The sequence below is a fragment of the Merops nubicus genome, unplaced genomic scaffold, assembly GCF_000691845.1.
Source record: "Merops nubicus isolate BGI_N331 unplaced genomic scaffold, ASM69184v1 scaffold9993, whole genome shotgun sequence".
In the NCBI taxonomy this organism is placed as follows: Eukaryota; Metazoa; Chordata; class Aves; order Coraciiformes; family Meropidae; genus Merops; species Merops nubicus.
In genome coordinates, this window is record NW_008599559.1 from 12685 (window position 1) to 32053 (window position 19369).

Consider the following 19369-nt stretch of genomic DNA (forward strand, 5'->3'; position numbering starts at 1 on the left):
AACCTGGGTAGGGTTTGTTTTGGCTGGTTGTTTTTGTTGTTTTTTTTTTTTTTCCTCTCTTGCTCCTGGAAACTACAATATTTGCTCCTAGAAGTTACAATATTTACCCTTTTAACTCACTGGTAGTCTGTATTTAGACTTTGCGTGGTACACCCCCATGCAAGTGGTTTTGTTTTTCTTTAAGGAAGTTTGTCTAATCAGCTAGATAATTTTTAATTTTTTTTATCAACCTCTTTTTGTGTCTGCATGGAACGACAAAGTGAGACTGATAACATGGAGAGGCTTTCAAAGCAGGTTTTCTTTAGCAGTGGTAATGTTTTTCTACAGTTACGTGCTCTTTTTACTTCTCTCCTGTTAGGCATTTTGTGCAAGAGTAACTCTTCCAAGCATCTGTTCAATCATAGAGAAAAAAAAAGCCATAAGATTTTCAATCCTTGTAGTGCCAATGTTCATTAATGTTGCTACAAGTGGGGTTCTTAATGTAACTAAATATTTCTGGGATTTTCTTCCCTTTGTTAAGGAATGTTACAAGGATTTGTGTTTTTTTTCCTACCTATTCCTGTTCCTACTTCAAACAGGAAAATTCAGATGTTGTTCTCCTTCTGATGAGCTTCTTTCTGTGACCTACATCATAGACCTGTGTAAGTTTTGGTTTTTTTCCAGAAGAAATAGCACTAGCAGGATGAACAGCTCGTTGAGATTTGACTCGCTAAACCAGTCCAGTGCTAAAGCTTAAGCAAGCAAACCACCCTAATTTAATATCTATTAATCTTTGCCATTCATGGAAGTATGTCTCTGTAGATAAATACCCAACAGATACTCCCGAGTATGATGCAGCATGGAGGAAACAAAAGTGTTGACTCCCTCTCTCCACCCTCCCTCAGACTTCAGATAGGAGTTATTTGTCATGAGGAGAGGCTGCATGACCTGCTGAATAATAATAATAATTAAAAAATAAAATTAATTGTCCTAATTTGAATATTCAGACTTAACAAGAACTTTGTGTTTCTTCCCCCAGAATATTAACTCCATACTCAGCGTTATAAAAGAAGAAAGCTTTAACTATTAGTGCAGTGATCTGTAGAAGAGGCACCTGGTCTGCCAGGGTTGGCACACACCCATTTCTGTTTTCTCCTCCATTGCACGTGTTAAACCAGAGAGGGATGGTGAGGAGCAGTCTTGTCCCCTAAGTGGAGGAATTCATACTGCTCTTTGAAGTCAGACTCCAGTGAAGACACATACTAAGACTCAAAGATACTGGAAAATTGACTCCTTGGGAGTACTCTTCCAGTAGCCTCTTGCCCATGCCAACAATTTGGAGTTTTTTTGGGTGTGTTTTTTCAAAGAACTTGTACTCTTTTATAAAAGCAGCATAATCAGTGTTTTGTGAGTGCTAGCAGTGCTTCCATGTGTCTCTGCATCAAGACCAAATTGAAGTTGTGTGAAAAATCTTGGTGACGCAGCCTGATCTACACCTTGATTTTTTTTGGCTCACTTGTTTTGTATAGAACAAGGACTTGCTGCCTGCTGGGGGGTTTGTGAACTGTTAACACCTTGGGTTTTGTTGGTCTTGTATGACAAGAGATCAGAAGCCCAACCAACCAACTGGGTGAACGAGAACCAAAGTGTTGGGAGCTCTTTGAAGATTCTGTAAAGGATAAGCCCACCAGTGAAAGGAAACAAAGATTCCCAGATGAGAGTGGCCTGAGTTATGAATTTTCTTAATTTTGGGGTTTTTTTTAAGGCAAAAGGCTGCTGGAAAGGCTGCAGGCACCTGCGATGCTCACAGACCCTCATGGCCAAGGAGGCTGAAGTTAGTGTGTGCAGTGCTCACAGTTAGGAGGTGCTCCCTGTGCACAGCTGGATGCTTCTGACCTGTGTGTGGTCTCTTCAGGTGTCCTGTCTTGTCAGGGCTAGGTGATGGGAAACCCCTGAGCATTTGTGCTCAGCATTTTTTCTGCTGTGAGTCTTCCAATATATTGAAGACAAATCGAACTCACCTTAAGGTGTTACCTGTGTGGGAGCTACATGATTAGATCAGCAAACGTTTGGAGAACCACAAGTTTGCCTTTCCAAAACCAAGACCCTTTTTATTAGTTGACTGGTGTCCATTGTTGTAGATTGCTTCTTTTGAGTGGAAAAAGCAGTGCTGGTATTTATTTGTGCTAGCAGCGTGGCCTCCCTCTGACCTGAAACAGCTCTTTGCACAGAGCCATGAAGCCCATAATACTGTCTGTCATTTTTTTTTCCTTTAAACAATAGATTATAACTTCATTTCATACTGGCTGGGGCTGTGCTTTGTTTTTCATGATACAGTGAGGTGATGTTAAGGTGTATCTTAATGCATGGCTTGTTTGGTCCTCAGCCAGGGAAGGTCTGGTGAAGCTGCATGCCCAGTGAAGCAGATACCACTTAAGTGAGGCTCCTCAGGGTGATGAGAACATGATAAATAAGTAAGAACCTCACTTCTTTTTTTTTTCTGGCTTCTAATCATTCTGCTTTCTTTTAGCTTCCAGTTGCAAAATAAACCTTGGTTGCTCCTCTTCCCTTGTGACACTGGCCACATGCTGACAGTTCTCCATAGCTGCTTCACAGCAGCCGTGCTCACCTGACCAGACAGACAATTCCTTTTGTTCTTCCACAAATTAACCCTTCATTCCTAGCAAGTATCAGTGCAAGCTTGAGTGGGGGTAAAGTGCCTCACTTGTGTGATTTTGTAGGTACCTGGCTGAGCACCGACTGAAATGATTTTTGATGTTGCTGAGGTGTTCCCATGTCATGATATGTTTTGAGATTGTGGAACATTAGATGGAATAATTCAACTCATCACCTATTTAACTGGCCAAGGCAGGCTGGGGGATGCACTGACAGCATCTGTTACTTTGCATGCAGATGATGTTCAGGCTTAATAAAAACACACGGCCCCAAGCCTTCATGAGTTTTCCCTGGGGTTTTGCAGGCATCTTCTTCACCAGCTACTTCAAAAAAGCCATCTTAAATTTCTCTTGAGCTCCTAGCTGCTTCCTCTAAGCCTTTTTGTTCCAGGAAGAGCAAATTCTGCATGCTTGAACTGATGAGCAAGGGACAGCGTTAAGCTCACTTTACAGCCTTCTGTGATGAATGAGATGAGAGGAATGTCTCTGTAACCATCTTCCTGGCAGGAGGAGAACGTATCTAGTTCATCTGGTGTGTGGAAGTGGTATCTGTTACGTTGCTGGAACCTTGCATGCAACTCCTCTTCCTCTGAATTGCTTGTTACCTGCTATTTTAATGCCTTCAGACGCAAAGCTTATGCTTGAAGGCAGTGCTGGAGACTCTCAGCCAAGATGACAAAGTGTGTGGCATTATAAAGAGTTTATATTCCTGTAGATCACTGCTTATTTTTAGCTGTGTAGTTTCTGTGAGTGAATGAGTCATGTTGGTCTGCACATTTTGCAGTGACTTGAGTCTTAGTTTCTCAGTGCTAGGAGGAGAACCTTAAAAGTTGGTTGTGGGAGTTTTTTTTGTTTCATATTTTTCTTTAGTGGTTGGTGGGGAAAAGTCATTGCTGCCTTTGGCAAGCCAGAATATGTGGAACTTGTGTGAATTTTCTTTTATGGAATATAATGGGCCAAACTTGTGTAAGTAAAGTAAGTTCCTTTCTTTGGGCAGAAGAAAGGAAAGAGGAGGTGGGAGTGCTCAGACCCTTCAAAACTGGATTGATCTTCAGTTCTACTCCTGAGACTTTACCCTGGAAAATTTGGAAATTGTGTAACGATAAAATAAACTGAAGTGTTTGTCTTTAGAAAGTAAGTGGTGGCAACAATTGGCAGGGAGGACAATACTTGCTTCAAAAGAAACAAGCTTCTTTCTGTGCTACTCAATTGCTGCATGTAGCCAAGCTCTGTTTTCTGACCTGGTTCTTCAAAACTCCAAGTGAAAACAGAAATTCAGCTCTGAACTGGCAGATCAAGATATCCTGCTGCTCCCAGTCTTGCTCCAGTTGTTAGGTGTTAATTTGAGATTGGAGTGTTTACAATGAGAAAGCCAAGATTTGCCAAATGTGGATGATCCAGTTTTGGGACTGGAAAGAATTATTAAAGAAGTATTGGCATTTAGTGTAGGTGGTGTTCAATAAGCCTGGGACTCTTGATTGAGCAATTACCTTCTTTTAACTCTTATCAACATGTGAACCTTTCATGGTCAGCGTTCCCTCTTCAGATGCCCTTCAACAGGGGTGGACTTTTCAATATTTGTAGTTTTAGGAGTTATATGGAAATGGATTGTCATTAAAAATAGTAATACATCTTACTTACACGTGAGAGTAAGTGATCCATGATGAAGTAGCCCAAATACTGGTGGTGGTCAGAGTACTTCCTAGGAGGACAGCTTGTGTAGGAGCACTCCAGCTCACTTGTCAGCTCAGAGGTGTGAGGCAAGGATGGGTGTTTATGCTTTATTTGGGGTTTAGGTGCTGCTAGCAAATCATGGATTTCTTAGTCTTGGGCATTATTATGAATAAACTTGACTCATATTTTGGAAAGAGGTAGGCAGCTTGGGGAAGGGTGGGGAATTGCATGTGATAGTTCATTGCTCCTCTGACTTTAATTTGGGAGAAAAAGCCAACGCAAGTAGTTGCCTGTAGATTCTTTGTAGTGGTTTCCTTACATTGCAGTCATGTGGGGTGGGGAGGAGAGGCTGAGAAGATACAGCTAATCCATATTTGATCACAGGAGACGAAATTGTTACCAAAGATGAGTGTCCTGTGTTCTCTGTTTTCTCATGGCGTCTGATTTTTGTGTAAGCAGCAGTGTAGGAGTATGTTGAATAGGTGAGAACCAAGTTGCATAATTGGTGGATGTAAGGGCTGCAGAGTTCTCTCCCACATATTTAAAATGTGATTAATGAAAGGCTTGCATAACTTGAGTTACTGAGGTGGGGGAAGAAATCAGATTGGATGTGTGTGGCTGTTTTGCAAGGTAGGGTTGGCTGAGAAAAGTGTGAATGGAGAAGTCTGGGCTGTGCTTGGGCTGGGAGCTCAGCTGTGGAGCTGCACTCAGGGGTGTCTCCTACATGAAAGGTCCCTCTCTCCAACAGGGAAAAAAAAAAAGGCACAAAATGAATATCTGATTTAATCAGTTAGAGCAAATAATTGATGTAATGAGAGTTGTGGTTTCCAAGGTTCTGTTTAAAAAATACAGCTACTTCCAGCTGCAGACTTAATGACATAGTCACTCTTGGGCCTGCCTTACTAATCTCTTTTTGCACTCACCTGTCCCACCCAGTTTTAGTGGAGTAACCACTTAAGCAGATCATGGCTTGTGAGCTGTGACTGGAAGCACTTTTTAATGATGGGTGTCTTTGTTTCCCTGAGAATATCTTTCTCAAACTCTTCAAGGGTGACCCACACTGTAATTATGTCCCTTCAATCCTGGATGTAGAATCCAGCCTTCCTTTAGGTAACATTCTGAAATTATACCTACAGATTGTAAGGCAGAGTAGAAGCATACCAGAGATGTGTTGTATTTTGTTCAAATTTTGTTTTTCATTGTCAGTGAAACTAGTAAAATACTAGTTTTTCCCCTTAGATGTCATTGATTTTATTTTGTTGGTGAAAGGAAGAGTTACTTGTTGCCATGGATTATAGAAAGCATGACTGTAACTCTCTGAACAGAAACATGAATTTCAGATAACACCTTATTATTATTATTATTATTATTATTTATTGTTGTTGTTATTATTGTGTTTTCCTCCAAAATTGTAAACCTCAGTTGCAGCAAGCTGAAGATAGTTTTTATGCATCTTAGGAGTTGCCCTGTGAGCAGAAAGCAGGAGATGCCCAAGGATTTGGTAAAATTTAGTAGGTGCAGGACTCCTCTAGCAAGTTATATCTGGATTTCTTTCAAGATACAGGTGCAAGTTCTGCAGTGCTGCGTGGCAGTTTTCCTGGGCTTCCCAAAGTCCCTTCTCCCAGTGCACTGTGGCTGGAGCAGTGGTGCTTCCCAGGGGTGAGGAACTGGTGTTGAGCACCCTGTCTGGGCTGCCAAGGTTCAAGGAGCACTTGGAAACCTGTTCCTGAAATGTCCTGCTTACCTGGAAGCTAGTTTCTGTGCTGTGAAAAAGAAGGAAACCTAGAAATGGTACCTTCACAGGAGCAAGAGTCATTGGTACTAAGGAGCTCTGAATAGCTTCCCCCCACCTCTGTCACCCCCACCATAGCAATTTATCCCTGTTTATAAGTTAAAGCCTCAAATCCTGTGGCCTGAGAGTGTCAGAGCAGCTGGTTGTAATGGTCTCTTGTGATTTAAAATCTAACAGTTCTCACACACACCAGTTGCTGCGTCTTGAATCGTGTAGGAGGGTGCTCTCTGATAGAATGGGAGCATGAAATCAGGCAGGAATGGGGTGTGTAGTAGCCATTGCCTACGGTGGAAAAGATTGCCTGGTATGGGGCAAAAAAAAAGCTCAGTGAGAAGTCTCTCTCCTCTGCAGAGCTTGAGCAGGGGAAACGTCTGCTGCCCCAGGCTCAGGGAAGTCTCGTTCTTCCACTGACTTTTAAGAATATCAGAGGGTGGTTAAGAGAAAGTGCAGTTTGTTGTAGTAGCTGAAGGGGATGGGTTTTGTCCAAACTTGATTCCAGGGCTATGCTACTTGTTTTATTTTTGGCTGTAACTGCAGAGGGCTGGTGGGAGAGAAGGAGAATGAAATGTAAAGCTTCGTTATTCTTGGCCCCTGTTTATGAAGTGTTCCTGAAAGCTCAGGTGCCTGCTTTAAAGACACCTTGGGAAAGGCTGTTTTCTGTGGGGGTTAATGCAGAGGTGCTGAGCAGGTATGTAGGAGCCATTTGCCATGATGTACCCAGCACTGTGAAATTTTGGTCATGGATCATGCCTGAGATGTGTTGCTGACACTTGGAGTAGTCTGGCTAGTGTGGCTCTTGCAATGGCTGGAAAGCCAAACAAAGCTCTCCAGCCCTGAACGGGCACTGTGGCCAGTGGAGGGGGGCAGAGTGCTTGGCAGAAATGCAGAGAATTTGTATTTAATAATAAATAATTACAGGCCACCAGCATCCTGGCCTGTATCAAAAATAGTGTGGCCAATGGGAGCAGGGAAGGGATTGTGCTCCTGGACTCGGCCATAGCTTGAGCTCTGGGTTCAGTTTTGGGCACCACTGGATAAAAGAGACATTGAGGTGCTGGACTGGGTCCACAGAAGGGCAGCAAAGCTGGTGAAGGGTCTGGGGAACATATAAGGAGTGGTTGATGGAACTGGGGTTGTTTAGCCTGGAGAAGAGGAGGCTGAGGGGGGAGACCTTGTTGCTCTCTACAACTCCCTGGAAGAAGGTTGTAGCAAGATGGGGATTGGTCTCTTCTCCCAAGTAACCAGTGATGGGACGAGAAGAAATGGGCTTAAGTTGTGCTGGGTGTGGTTTCAATTGGCTATGAGGAAGAATTTCTTTCCTGACAGAGTGGTGAGGCACTGGAATGGGCTGTCCAGGGAGGTGCTGGAGTCACCATCCCTGGAGAGGTTAAAAAAAGCGTGTGGAGGTGGCACTTGGGGACACAGTTTAGTGGCCATGGTAGTGTTGGGTTGATGACTGAACTTGATGATCTTAGAATCATAAGGGTTGGAAAAGACCTCTATGATTTAAAAGTTAAAAGACCTCTCAAGTATTTGTATGAAGTGAGGTAGGCAGACATAAATAGAGATGTGAAAAGGCTGGTTTTGCAGAAAGGTGAAGAAGGAGCCCCAGAGCTGCTGCTCAGTAATCTGGATTGCATCTCTGTGGTGCTGTAGATTTGTTTTCTGTAAGGTAAAGTGCTTGTGTTGCAAAAATGAATGCTGCGTAGAACTGAAATTTACTGAATTGGATTTTTAAATATCAAAAAGTCAGAAAAAAATAAACAGTAATAAGAATAAAATACTTGCAAAGTTTCCCTAACTCTTCATGCAGTAAGTGTGATTTTATTTCTCTTTTTTTAACCTCCATCTGTTTTTTTTTGCAGGAGAAACTGTGGAAGGCCTTCGAGAGAGCGACTATCTTCTCATCCATTCCTGTCGGCAGTGGACAACCATCACAGCTCACAGCCTGGAAGAGGGGCACTACGTCATAGGGCCAAAGATAGAAATCCCTGTCCACTATGCAGGTAAAGCTCTTGTTCACCTGAGAGAGTCAAAAAGCTGCCCAAGAAAATGAATTGCCTGCCACTCACACCGATGGCTTTATCTGGCAGGGCGAGGCTGAGCCTCTGATGCTGGTGTCTTTGACTTTTTAATCATGTTACAGAGCACAGGAGATGCTGACTTGCTCCCAGAGCTGCTAAATAGATGTGTTTCATTGGGCAGCACATTGACAGGACACACAGCTACACAGAAGGATGGGTTTCACTTGGAGTATAATGAATTGCCAGTGCCTCTCATCTGTGAATGTGGTGACAGAAGTGTGAAAGCTGGAAAATGCCTTGAAATGTTCGGTCAGAGAGAGAGTGGGTTTTACACTTCATTGCATGCTCAAGCTGCAGGGGAGTTTTTAATATTTTCATGTTAAAAGCCAAGGACCCTTTGTAATAATACTGCAGTTTTACACTGATGCTCCTCAGTAGTTCCTTGTCACTCTCTGCCTTTTAGGATGATGCAGTAATACTGTTGTTCCAAGCAGATAGGATGCGACTAATCCATATTTATTTGAAGATTTCAAATTGTTTTTACTTTCCTAGGAAATGATTTTTAATACTGTTTCCTACCACTTAATGTCCTTATTCACAAGCTGAACAGGACAGTGCTATGTGAGTGGGAAGTGCTTATCTTACTGCAGTGGGTAGAAAAATCTAAAAAGCTGGGAAGTGTGAGCTGAAGCAAACACATGAGCTTAGTGTTTTACTTGGTCTTCTGTAGAACTCATTGTCAAGCTACTCAGCTCTTACAGTGCTCTTTAAAATGTTGGTGTGGTGAGGGTGTGCTGAGTTGTTCAAGGGCTGAGTGAGATGTTTTATTGGAGCCACACCAGTGCTGCAGCTGCAGTGAGGCACCTTTAACTTAGTGATGAAACTTGCATCAGTTGTCTTCTTGAATACTGTTTCTCCTTGGAGTTTGCTTATGGAAGCTTGTGCTTTTTAAGATGTGTTTAAAAGCTTTTGTCTGGTGGCCTTATAGTGTCATGATATATGTGGCTTTAAAACCCCTGAATTTAACTTTTAGTATAAAATTTCTACTGCTTGTGCTCGGTAACATAGATTTTTATTTATTTATTTTTAATTAATACACCTCCTGGCTGCATAAGCTTCAGTGCTGTGGCCAGATAAACACTTCACTTCCTTCAAACTGAATACCATGCTTTAAAATCCTCACTGGGATTCCTGGAAGGAGGAGAACAGAAAATAAAATGGTTATTGGCATGACAGAGAATTGGGTCTTCAGGGGTTTACTCAAGCTTGGTTCTTAATTTTTAAAGAAATGAACAAGCAGAGTTTCCTGCAACTGTTCATACTTCCATTTGTTTGTAGCTTAAATTTACACAGATACCAGCAAAATCAAAATCTGTCCCCTAGGATACTGCAGAAGTATCAATGTGCTTTTCTTCCTGGCTTGTGTTTGTGCAGGAGTGGAGTGTCTTTAGTTGGCAGAATGTTTTGCTGTCAAACCATCCTCAGAAAGTTCCCTGCCCTGAACCCTCTGTCAATGAGCACAACTAGCTTGGTGGCAGAATGTTTACATGGGGCTCAGCTGTAGATTTTGGGTTTAAAGGAGGGATTTTATGCCCTTGTAGGCACAATTGTAAACTGTGTTGCTGTCTAAATTTTGGATCATAGGACTGACTTTTGCATGCTTTCACTTTAAACTTCCATCAAATAAGATGTACTGCCTACTAGAATGACCCTTAGAGATGGAACATGAGTTCAGTAAGATTACTTTCTAGGTTTGTTTCTGCCTTAATGGAATAAATTCTCTTTTTTTTAACCCCTAGCAGAATTTTAATGTAGCAAATTACAGCATGATTTTGGTTGCAACAGTTGAGCAAGAAGGGAAGTTGAAAATTGTTCTTCTCCTGAGATTATGGGTTTAACTGCCACAAAGTCATCACTCACATATATAAATACGAGCATAAAGTAAATCTTATTTTGCTACTTGCTAAATCAGGTTTTGGTAAACGTATTACACCTAAATACAATACAGCCTTATTAAAGAAGGAAAATGCTGTATTTTATGTCAGCAGAACCCAAGTTCTGCAGTCCTGCTGAGTGTCCTTTTCCTGCTGGGAAACTGCTCCCCTGGTTGTTTCTGTAGGGGGTAGCTGACACGGTTTGGTTTTGCTGTTGCTGTCGAGGAAGGGTCATATATGACAGCTGTTAGTCTAACCATTCCCTCTTGAATACTCTTTCCAGTCTGCTTCTCTTTAGAGTAAAAGTTAAAGTTAATGTGGCATCGAGTTAATTTTCATGTAATTAAAACCCAATGGCTAATGCGTTTCTGGCTCCTAAAACAAAAGAGATCTTCATGTGGATAAAGAGTGGAGAGCAGATCAGAATTACTCTCCTGATAGTGCCCTGTCTTGGTGTGAGAGAGCAGACTTCCCAAGACTCCAGGGTAAGCCATCACAACAGATGGACACAGCTTTGGTGCCCTTTGCTTTCCTCGGGTGCACAGCTCACACTTGATACTTAGAGGAAGATCTTACCAGCTTTCTGTCTGACCTAGTTTTATGTTGGTCCTTGGTCGTATGATAGCCTTAAAACTAAATTTCCACTCTAAAAGCTAGTGTGTATCATCTGTACCCTCCAGCTGATGTCAGATGTTACTGCCAATTTTGGTTTAGGCAGCACTGTAATCTTTACCTTGATAAATGTCTTCTGATGTAGCCTCTGGAAAATACTGGTTTGTGATCTGAGGTTGGAAGATATAGGGCATGTTGACATCTTGCAGAACTGGACTTCACACCTCTCATTCCTTTGCAGAGGTAGCAGTGTGGGAGATGTGTCCCAGAGGTGCTGCTGCTGATGTATCACACATACTCTGTGATAACTGAAGGACATTGAAGGTACTGTCTGGGGCGTTGAATGCTGTGGCCCTCCTTGTGTTACCCTCCAGGGCTGTATAGCTGCTCAGAACTGTCCAAAGTGTTTTTGAGGATTCACCAGCTCAAGCCACAGAGGTCTTCTGCTCTGTCTCTAAATGGCCCAGGTTCATTCTGTTGTAGATGCTTGTGCCACGTGCTGGCAGTTCCTCTGCGTGCAGATGAGTGATTCAAACTTGATGGGCTTGGATGTGGTTGTTTAAAACCTGCTGTATGGGAAAAGCAGCACTGAGGGCTGTGATGGTGTTTCAAAAAAATTAAAATCCAAACCCCTACCTTTTCCTCTTCTTAAGCTTCTACTCAGTTTTGCCCAGGGTTTGGAGGGAGAACCATTTTGTGTCTCAGCTGCCATCTCTGAGCTCATGGGAGATAACTAAGGAAGAAACTGCTTTAATGGAAACATTAGAAAGTACCACCCTGTTCCAGGGTGTGCCACACTGTACCACATCCCTGGGGTTGGAGATACTCTTCTGTGCACTCACACCTCCCCAGCACATAGTGAAGGTGTGCAAGTGGTAACTCAGACAGAGTCATGGCTGGTGCCCTGGCTGCTTGCTTACCTAAGTGTGCTGATAGCTTTCTTAATGTCTTTTAAATGAGGAAACACAAAACCTTGTCCTGTGAACCTTCCCAGGTGGGGTGCTGGGTGGGAATGAGTCAGACATCCCTTCTCCAGTCCTAGAACTGGTGTACAAGGAAGGTCCTAATGAAACCTGTTCCTACTGGTCTGATTTGTTAATCATGGAGCAGTGCCTGATGGGCCTGTTCCTCATTATGTCCTGCTAGCACAGGGGAAGATGCTCTTTGCAGGTCTTCTCAAGAGTGAACTTGCCTTTGCAGTGGTGGAGTGGGAGAGCTCCCTCAGATTTTGCAAGGTGCAGCTGCAGAGGTTTTTCTGGTGTCCAAGGGCACGCCTGCCTCTGAGACAAGCTGCAGTTCCAGCAGGCCTGCTGCTGCCCACTCTGAGTAAGCAGACCTTGGACACTGAGTGCTGAAGTATGGTGTGTTAGGCATCTCCTAGTTGTCTTGAGGTGGTGACAGCAGCTGCTGCTGCTCAGTACCCACCTGGAACCTGATGAATCCAAGGTCTGGCAGAGTCTGGGTTTTTACTTTGCTGATTCTGAGCACTCTTAGATGCTTACAGTGTGTTGGGTCTTCTGTAAGTGTGCTGTACATCTCAGTGCTCTTCATGGCCCTGGAAAGAGCACACATGAGACTGGCAGATGTCCTCAGACAGCTTTATGTGGTATCTGCATACCTGGGGACAGGGGGGTGCTTCCTTGCCTTACATTAAAGAGTGAGACTCTTCACTCCCTCGAGTGCAGTTTACTGCTGTCTGCTGGTCAAGGAAGGTGGTGCTGAACAAAGAGCCTTTGTCTGGGGCTTTGCCTCCTTGGTTGCAGTGGGTGGTGTCAAGGAGAGCTACACCTGTTCCTCCTGTAAGAGGAGCAGTACAGCTCTGATGGGGTAATTTTTGAGTTCAAAGAGGTGGGTGAGATCCAAAATAGGGAGGAACACTGCTCTGGAGTAGGGAATTTCGGTGAGTCCTCCCCAAGCAGCAGCTACAGTGCTCCCTGATATGAAACACTTTTGTGTTTTAATTGGTGTTTTGCTTTGAATTTAATCTGGCACCCAACTGCCACAGCTCTCCTGGGGCTTTTGTGCTGTCCAGCTGAGAATAACAGGACCTGGATGCAGTGCTGCTGAGAGAGGCAGGCTGCCATGTGGGCTGCTAACCCTTCATGAAGGTATGTCCTCAGAAGAAAATCAAGGGGGAAAAAAAGCCCAACCTACAGGTTTAACACCCCTGTACCCAAGTTTTGGTTTGTTTGTCTTGGAAAAGGTTGTATGATCTGAAAAGGAGTTGGGGATTGGGAAGGTTTTCTTCACAGGTACTGCTAATAAAAGCATTGCCACCAGAGTATAGTCTTCATGCCTTCAAAAGAGAAGCAGGACTTCTGTAGCTCTGAATGCTTCACTGGGGGAAGCTTCCTGAGAATTACAACACTTTTCTCCCCATAACCAAATAAAAGAAAGTCTGTGGTAGTCACTTCAAAGCCTGGTTGTGGAGCAGTGCCTGGCTGTTGCAGGGTGAGAGGACACTGTTTTTGGGAGCAGTGCCTGCCTCCTCAGCTCAAAACACTGAAGCTCTTCCCAGTGCCCCTACAGCACCAATCCATGCTCCTCTGTCAGATTATGCCTTACAATATATTTAGCTACTTGTGTTTAGTTTAATTGCTACCTCCTTTTTACCCACCAAAGACTAAAGGTTTTTTTCCTCTTCTGGACAATCATGGTTTTGTAGTCTGGAAACTGTCTTCATATTCCTGGGTTTTTCAAACTTGTCACCTTGAAATAATGGATGAACTGTTCATCCATACACAAGCAGATACCTGTATTCTTAATTTTTCTTTTCCACAAAGTTACCTTCAGTGAGTTTAGTTGCTGTCAGGTTTCCCCATGGTCTTCTCTGTTTGTTATTCCACTTTTCTCTGCCTGTTGAAAGTTTGGCAAGTGCCTCTCTGTTGATTTCCAGTGCAATATCAAATCACAGGAACAAAAGGCAGTCAGTGAAGTTGCTGGCAGAAATTCCTTATTCCTTTTGGATCTATGGGTGTCCGTGTTCTTGTTCCTTCATCTCTCCCCATTAGCCAGGCTGGTGAAGAAACAGCTTTTCACCTAAGTTTAATGAAATATTCTCTTTCTGTCTGATCACCTGTACTGGAGAATCTCTTCTACTTTGCATTCTGTTTTATAACCATTAAGGAATGTATACATAGATCTTCTTAGATTTTTGTTTGTTTACTTTCCTGCTTCTTGATTTTTTTTGATTGAGCAGTTTGTCCTGAGCCCAAGGAGTTTGTTCAGAGTGTGTGTGGTACTTGCTTCCTAGTATCGTGCACCAGCAGCTTCCCAGAATGCAAGCTATGGATCAGAAAATACCTTTTCAGTGTGGAGAGATGGATCAAATTTAGCTGCTAATGAAACAGTGCTGTGCAATTCTTCATCAGGTTGCACTGCTGAGAATCTTTCACTCCCAACTTCATCTCTGTGGAGTCAGCCAGTGTCTAGTTTCCTTAAAGTTACCATCCCTATAAATTAAAATCAACAGACTGTGAAACTGCTTCTCTGTTTGTATATCTACAACTTTATGTCTAGGAGAGACTTCTGGAGTCACCTGCAGGACGTGTAGAATTTCCTTGGTTGTTCAGATTGGTGGGTGGATGTATCCAGGTTCATGTTCAGCCTTCAGGTGAAACCCCATCCACCTCTCAGTTCTGCCTGACCCATCTGAGATGTCTGAAACTGATGCAGAGTCTGCAGCTCCCACAGGCTGCTGCTCTTTGATGTGAGGAGAAGAGTGGGGTTAGTTCACAGGGTAGTATTGTTCCAGGTAATGGAGGAGGAGTCCAGTTATGTCCCAGATGTTCACGGAAAGAAAACACCTTCATTTTCTCTCTTGCTTTCCAACCTGGAATAAGAGTTTGTAGACACCAGTTTTGTTTTATACAATTTATTTGGTTCCATGGGATTTGCTTGGTGCCCTAAAGGAAACAAAAGCTTGTGATGACAGGGATACTTTTTAGTGCTTTCTCAGTGAGGTCCTAGGTGGAAGGAGGTGTATGCTTTTTAGATAGAGCTGCCTTGTTCTCCTCTACTTTGTCTTCAACATGAGTATAATCTTACCCTTGTTTAAAAATCCTGAGATTTGCCACAACATTGAGTGTTTTATTCGTGAGAAGGGAAAGGGAGTAGGAGGAGAGAAGGGAGAACTTGCAGCTGCTACAACTGGTGATTTGAAGTATCACGTGTTCCTCTCAGACTGCCACGGTTCTTGGCTGTTACTCGAAGTCTGCAAACTTGCTGAAATTCAGCTGTGACCTTAGAACCACTCACTGTAAGGTGGGGTTTTTTGGTTTGTTTGCCTGTCTCCGATCTGTGGGTGGCAAAGAAGCTGATTGGAGTTGCATCAATTAGGAGAGAACTCTAGAGGCTTGTACAAAATAAATTAACTGAGGAGGATGACTTTTTGAAAGACTGGGGGAAGGGTAGAGTACCAGCCAGGAAGCTGGTTCCCAGGAGACTGAGAGATGGGCTAAATCACAGAGGATTTGCTTGGCATTGCTTGAAGTACTTTGCCTTAGCTCGTGGCTGGTGCTGTGGAGCTCTGGGCTCGTCTGCATGATGCCAGGAAGACTTAAGTGCATGGGAGAAGGGTCTTAAAAGCTGCCTACCTTAACCACTGAAGCTGAGAGGAAAAAGCTGATCCCCACTGGGAACTGAGGTGTATTTAGGGCTGCACTCAAGGTTCTGGTCTGATCCCACATTTCTGGCTGCCCTAAGTACTAGCTAGAAGGAAATTGGGGATGTGGTTCCTGAGTTCTGAAAAGGAAGCTGTTCTCCTTTCAGGAGGTATAGCCTGGGGATTTAAAAAGGAGGAAAGACATGAACACTCCAGCCTACCCAATCAGTTCCTGCTAGCAAAGCTGGGGTAGGGATGAGCTGCCTGGTTTTAGGCACTGAAGAAGGTGTGAATTAAGACTGAAGCTGCTTTAGCCTTTCCTAGCCTGAAGGAGATGTCGAGGCATATAGAAAACCACACAATTAGAAAACTTTAAGGGTAGCTAGAAGCTCAGAGAGGGTCTCTTAGCCTGTAGTTCATAACTGCAAGTCTGGAACTTCACACTTGTTTTTCTAAAGCAGGGACTTTACAGATTTAATGTCACCCACTGCCTCAAAGTTGCCCTTTGATCAGAGAAGAGAATAAAGAGAAGAAGGCAGTTGTGAAGGCCACAGTCACTGTTTAATCAGTAAAAAAAGAAAAAAAGAAAATACATGCTTTCCTTTCTGTGCAAACCTTGAAATTTTGTAAAATCTGCTTGAGCTGACAAGCAGTAGCTGATGGTTCACATGGATGATGGTGGTGCCTTTGGTCAATCTCTCACTTCAACTCCAACTCCATGCAGCAGAGTTGTGTTTGCACATGAGCAGAGTAGCAGGTGTGGAAGAGAGCAAGTACTTGTCACTGCTGTGGGGTCTGTGCAAAAGGCCACAGTGACTGCATGCTTTCCTTTCTGTGCAAACCTTGAAATTTTGTAAAATCTGCTTGAGCTGACAAGCAGTAGCTGATGGTTCCCATGGATGATGGTGGTGCCTTTGGTCAATCTCTCACTTCAACTCCATGCAGCAGAGTTGTGTTTGCACATGAGCAGAGTAGCAGGTGTGGAAGAGAGCAAGGACATGTCACTGCTGTGGGGTCTGTGCAAAGACCAGTCACCAGTGCAGCTGCCCCCTGGCTCTTACCTGGATCTCACTGCATGCTAGTACCAGATAAAGACCTTTGGAGAAAAGTACAGTTCTTAATGCTTAGAAGATTTTCATTTTTATTTTCTAACTTTATTTGTCCCTCTCTTAAGCCTTCTTTCACTCTGTCTCAAGTTCATCCCTTTGTTTTCCTTTTGCTGGTACTCTTGACTTGTTACATGGTCTAAATCTGCGTGGGAATTTGGGAAGGAAAGAATTGCCATGAGCTTCCTATTAGTCTAAGAATACTCTTGTAGCCTGACTGTCCCTTTTGCTTCTCAGGGCTGGCAGGGGGACTGTGACAACTGAGCTAACAAGGCAAACAAGCAAGGCAAGAACTGTGAATGTCTTCCCCTTCTGTAAATACAGAACCCAGCTGGCAGGAATGTAGAGCAGGGGTTTTGGTAGGACGTGTGTGTTTGGGGAGGGAGCTGCAGAGAAATCTGTCGCACGGGATGATGTCATCTGGTGAATTTTGGGATGCCCAAACAGACTTTTTTTTATTCCCCCTGGAGCCAGTGTTTGCTGCTGAAAACAACTGATAGGAAGTGTGGTGTAGGGATTCTTTGGTCAGCATCCTCCCCGTGGAAACCAACCCACTTCATGTCTGGGGAGGAGAGCTGGTCACGTCAGTGCTGCCTGTTAAAGCAGCTGACATCATGAGTGTCTTGAGCTTCTGCTGAACTACTGTACCAGTTGGTGCCAACAGGAAAATAAACCTGTGCTATTTAAGCCATGTATAACTCCGTTTATATGGAGAATGTAATTTGTGTGTTTAATTTAGCCTGTGATCCAAGACAGTGGTTCTGCTGTGTCAGGGAAAGGCACTTCTGTGAGTGCTGAGACTTCCAGGGGTGGAAAAACTGCCGTCTATTTTTTTTTTTATCTGTCATGAGCTGTTGTGCAGAGATTTTCTGTTCTCAGTTGGCAGAGATTAACTTGTTTCAGTGGCTGGGGGGGAGCTATTAAGACTAATAGCAAAGGTGACCATTATAAACTGCATAGGAGAAATGTGTATTTAACTTCTCATGCTGCAGGACCTCAGCACTGGAAGGAAACTGAAGCCTGTGCTTCCTTCCATCACAGCTTTATATACAGATGTGAAGCTTGTTTCTTCTACTCATTCCCTTTACTGCAGGTGAGACTCAACTCTTCTTCTGAACCAGAGTGCACAGTTTGATCCCAAAGGCAGGTAGAGCAGGGACAAAGAAAGAAATAGTGTCCATGTGTAGACTGTATGGGGACTTCCACGAGTGTCCTGGCTCTCTGGTGAGCCACCTCTTACAAAACCTACAACACTGACAAATGCTGCCATTGCCTTAGGTGGTTGATAGCTTATGTAGATTATGAAAGACCTTTTAAAACTAAGTGCTAAGAAGGTGATGTTTTTCAGGGGAGTCACCTTCACAGCATGTTCTTTAAATATTAGTCACCCATTCAACCTTTTCTGGTTCATCTCACATGAGTTCTGTGTTGGAGCAGACTGGGAATAGCCAGCCCAGGCTGGCTGGCTGCTTTTGGATGGCTGAAATATTTCAAGCTGGCTGTGTCTGTTCCCTTGTTTCATGGTGCTCACCTAATCCCTCTTTTAGTGTGTGTGGACCAGTTCATCGTGTAAAAAGGTCCCATTTTTGTCACGGGGGCTGCACACGTGCACAGAAAAGGAAGAGGGTCACATGATTAGGATGCACCATCACCTCTGAAGGTTTCTGAAGGTCTTCATCAAAAGGATAGGAAGTGCATTTGTTGTCTTGGGCCAGAAGAATAGCTTTGTCTGTTTTTTTTCTAATCTGGGTTTGGGTTTTTTTACCAATAATAACCTTTTGAACATAGGCAAGTGTGAGATTCGTGTCTGTGGAGGAGAAAGAGTGCTCAGCAGGGAGCACTGATTCAAGAAAGCTGTCTCTAATTAATAAAAGGCTGCGTGGGCCTCTGCCTTTCCAAACTCAAAAAAAAAATGCTTTGTAGAGAAGTGGACTACTGTGAAGATCAGTGGAAAAAGTCAAACCTTGGTGAGATGGATGGACAGAGTGGCTTGAACAATCCAGTTCTTTAGCTACTGTCTCATTGCTAATTTAATTACTAGGGTTCAAAGTGTTGGAGGGGGAATGAAGACATTTGCTATGCAAATGGCATTGCCCTAAAAAAAAAGAGAGAAAAAAACCCCACAAAGTAGTGCTGTGTTAAATATTCACGGGTCTGAGTTCAGAGTTTCTTAGGAGTGTGACTTGGAACCCCAAAAGCAGCTGCTGGGAGGGTTGTGTCCCTCAGTCAGTATGTGGGAAGGGCTGCAGCATATCCTGCTGCGTGGGATGGGAAGTGCTCTGATCAGGAATGAAGGTGGCAGTGTGATAATAAATCCACTTTAGCCTTGTTGGGATATTGGGTGAGGGAAATGGTCATTACTTAAAACTGTTCATGCTATCAGGGTTGGTTTTTTTTGTTTTTTTCTGTGAAGTGCTTTTGGATCCTCCAGGAGGACACTTGCTAAAGAAAATCACATGAATTTAGACAGACTTTGTAACTAAACTGAATGCAGAATCTGAGTTTGACTTTAGACTGGAAGTGTCTTAAAAGAGTGTGTAAATAGAAGCGAGACTGACATTTATAGTAAGATCCAGAATACACACATTCCTATCTGAAAAAACTGTTTTATCTAATTCTAAAAAAGAGGCTGAGAGGTGCACTTGAAATCCAAAGGGGTTGGGGTTTATTGGTTGCTTGGCTGGTTTTTTTTTTTATCTGAGTTTGACTTTAGACTGGAAGTGTCTTAAAAGAGTGTGTAAATAGAAGCGAGACTGACATTTATAGTAAGATCCAGAATACACACATTCCTATCTGAAAAAACTGTTTTATCTAATTCTAAAAAAGAGGCTGAGAGGTGCACTTGAAATCCAAAGGGGTTGGGGTTTATTGGTTGCTTGGCTGGTTTTTTTTTTTTAGGAAGCCTGTGGGTCACCTGTGTTTGTCTACTGGTGTGGTTGTACCCACACTGCTAAAGAGACACAGAATGGA

The 19369-nt window shown here is 43.3% G+C and overlaps 1 protein-coding gene across 1 annotated transcript in view; it reads left to right on the forward strand.

Moving 5' to 3' along the window:
- Window positions 1-7985: 7985 nt before the first annotated feature.
- The window catches only part of GAREM (GRB2 associated, regulator of MAPK1), a gene marked incomplete at its 5' end in the record, with an annotated part of 68451 nt that continues 57067 nt past the window's right edge, over window positions 7986-19369 (forward strand). Inside the window, one exon of the mRNA XM_008937429.1 lies at window positions 7986-8126. Within this exon, the coding sequence (XP_008935677.1) occupies window positions 7986-8126 (141 nt within the window). The remainder of the gene's footprint in view (window positions 8127-19369) is intronic.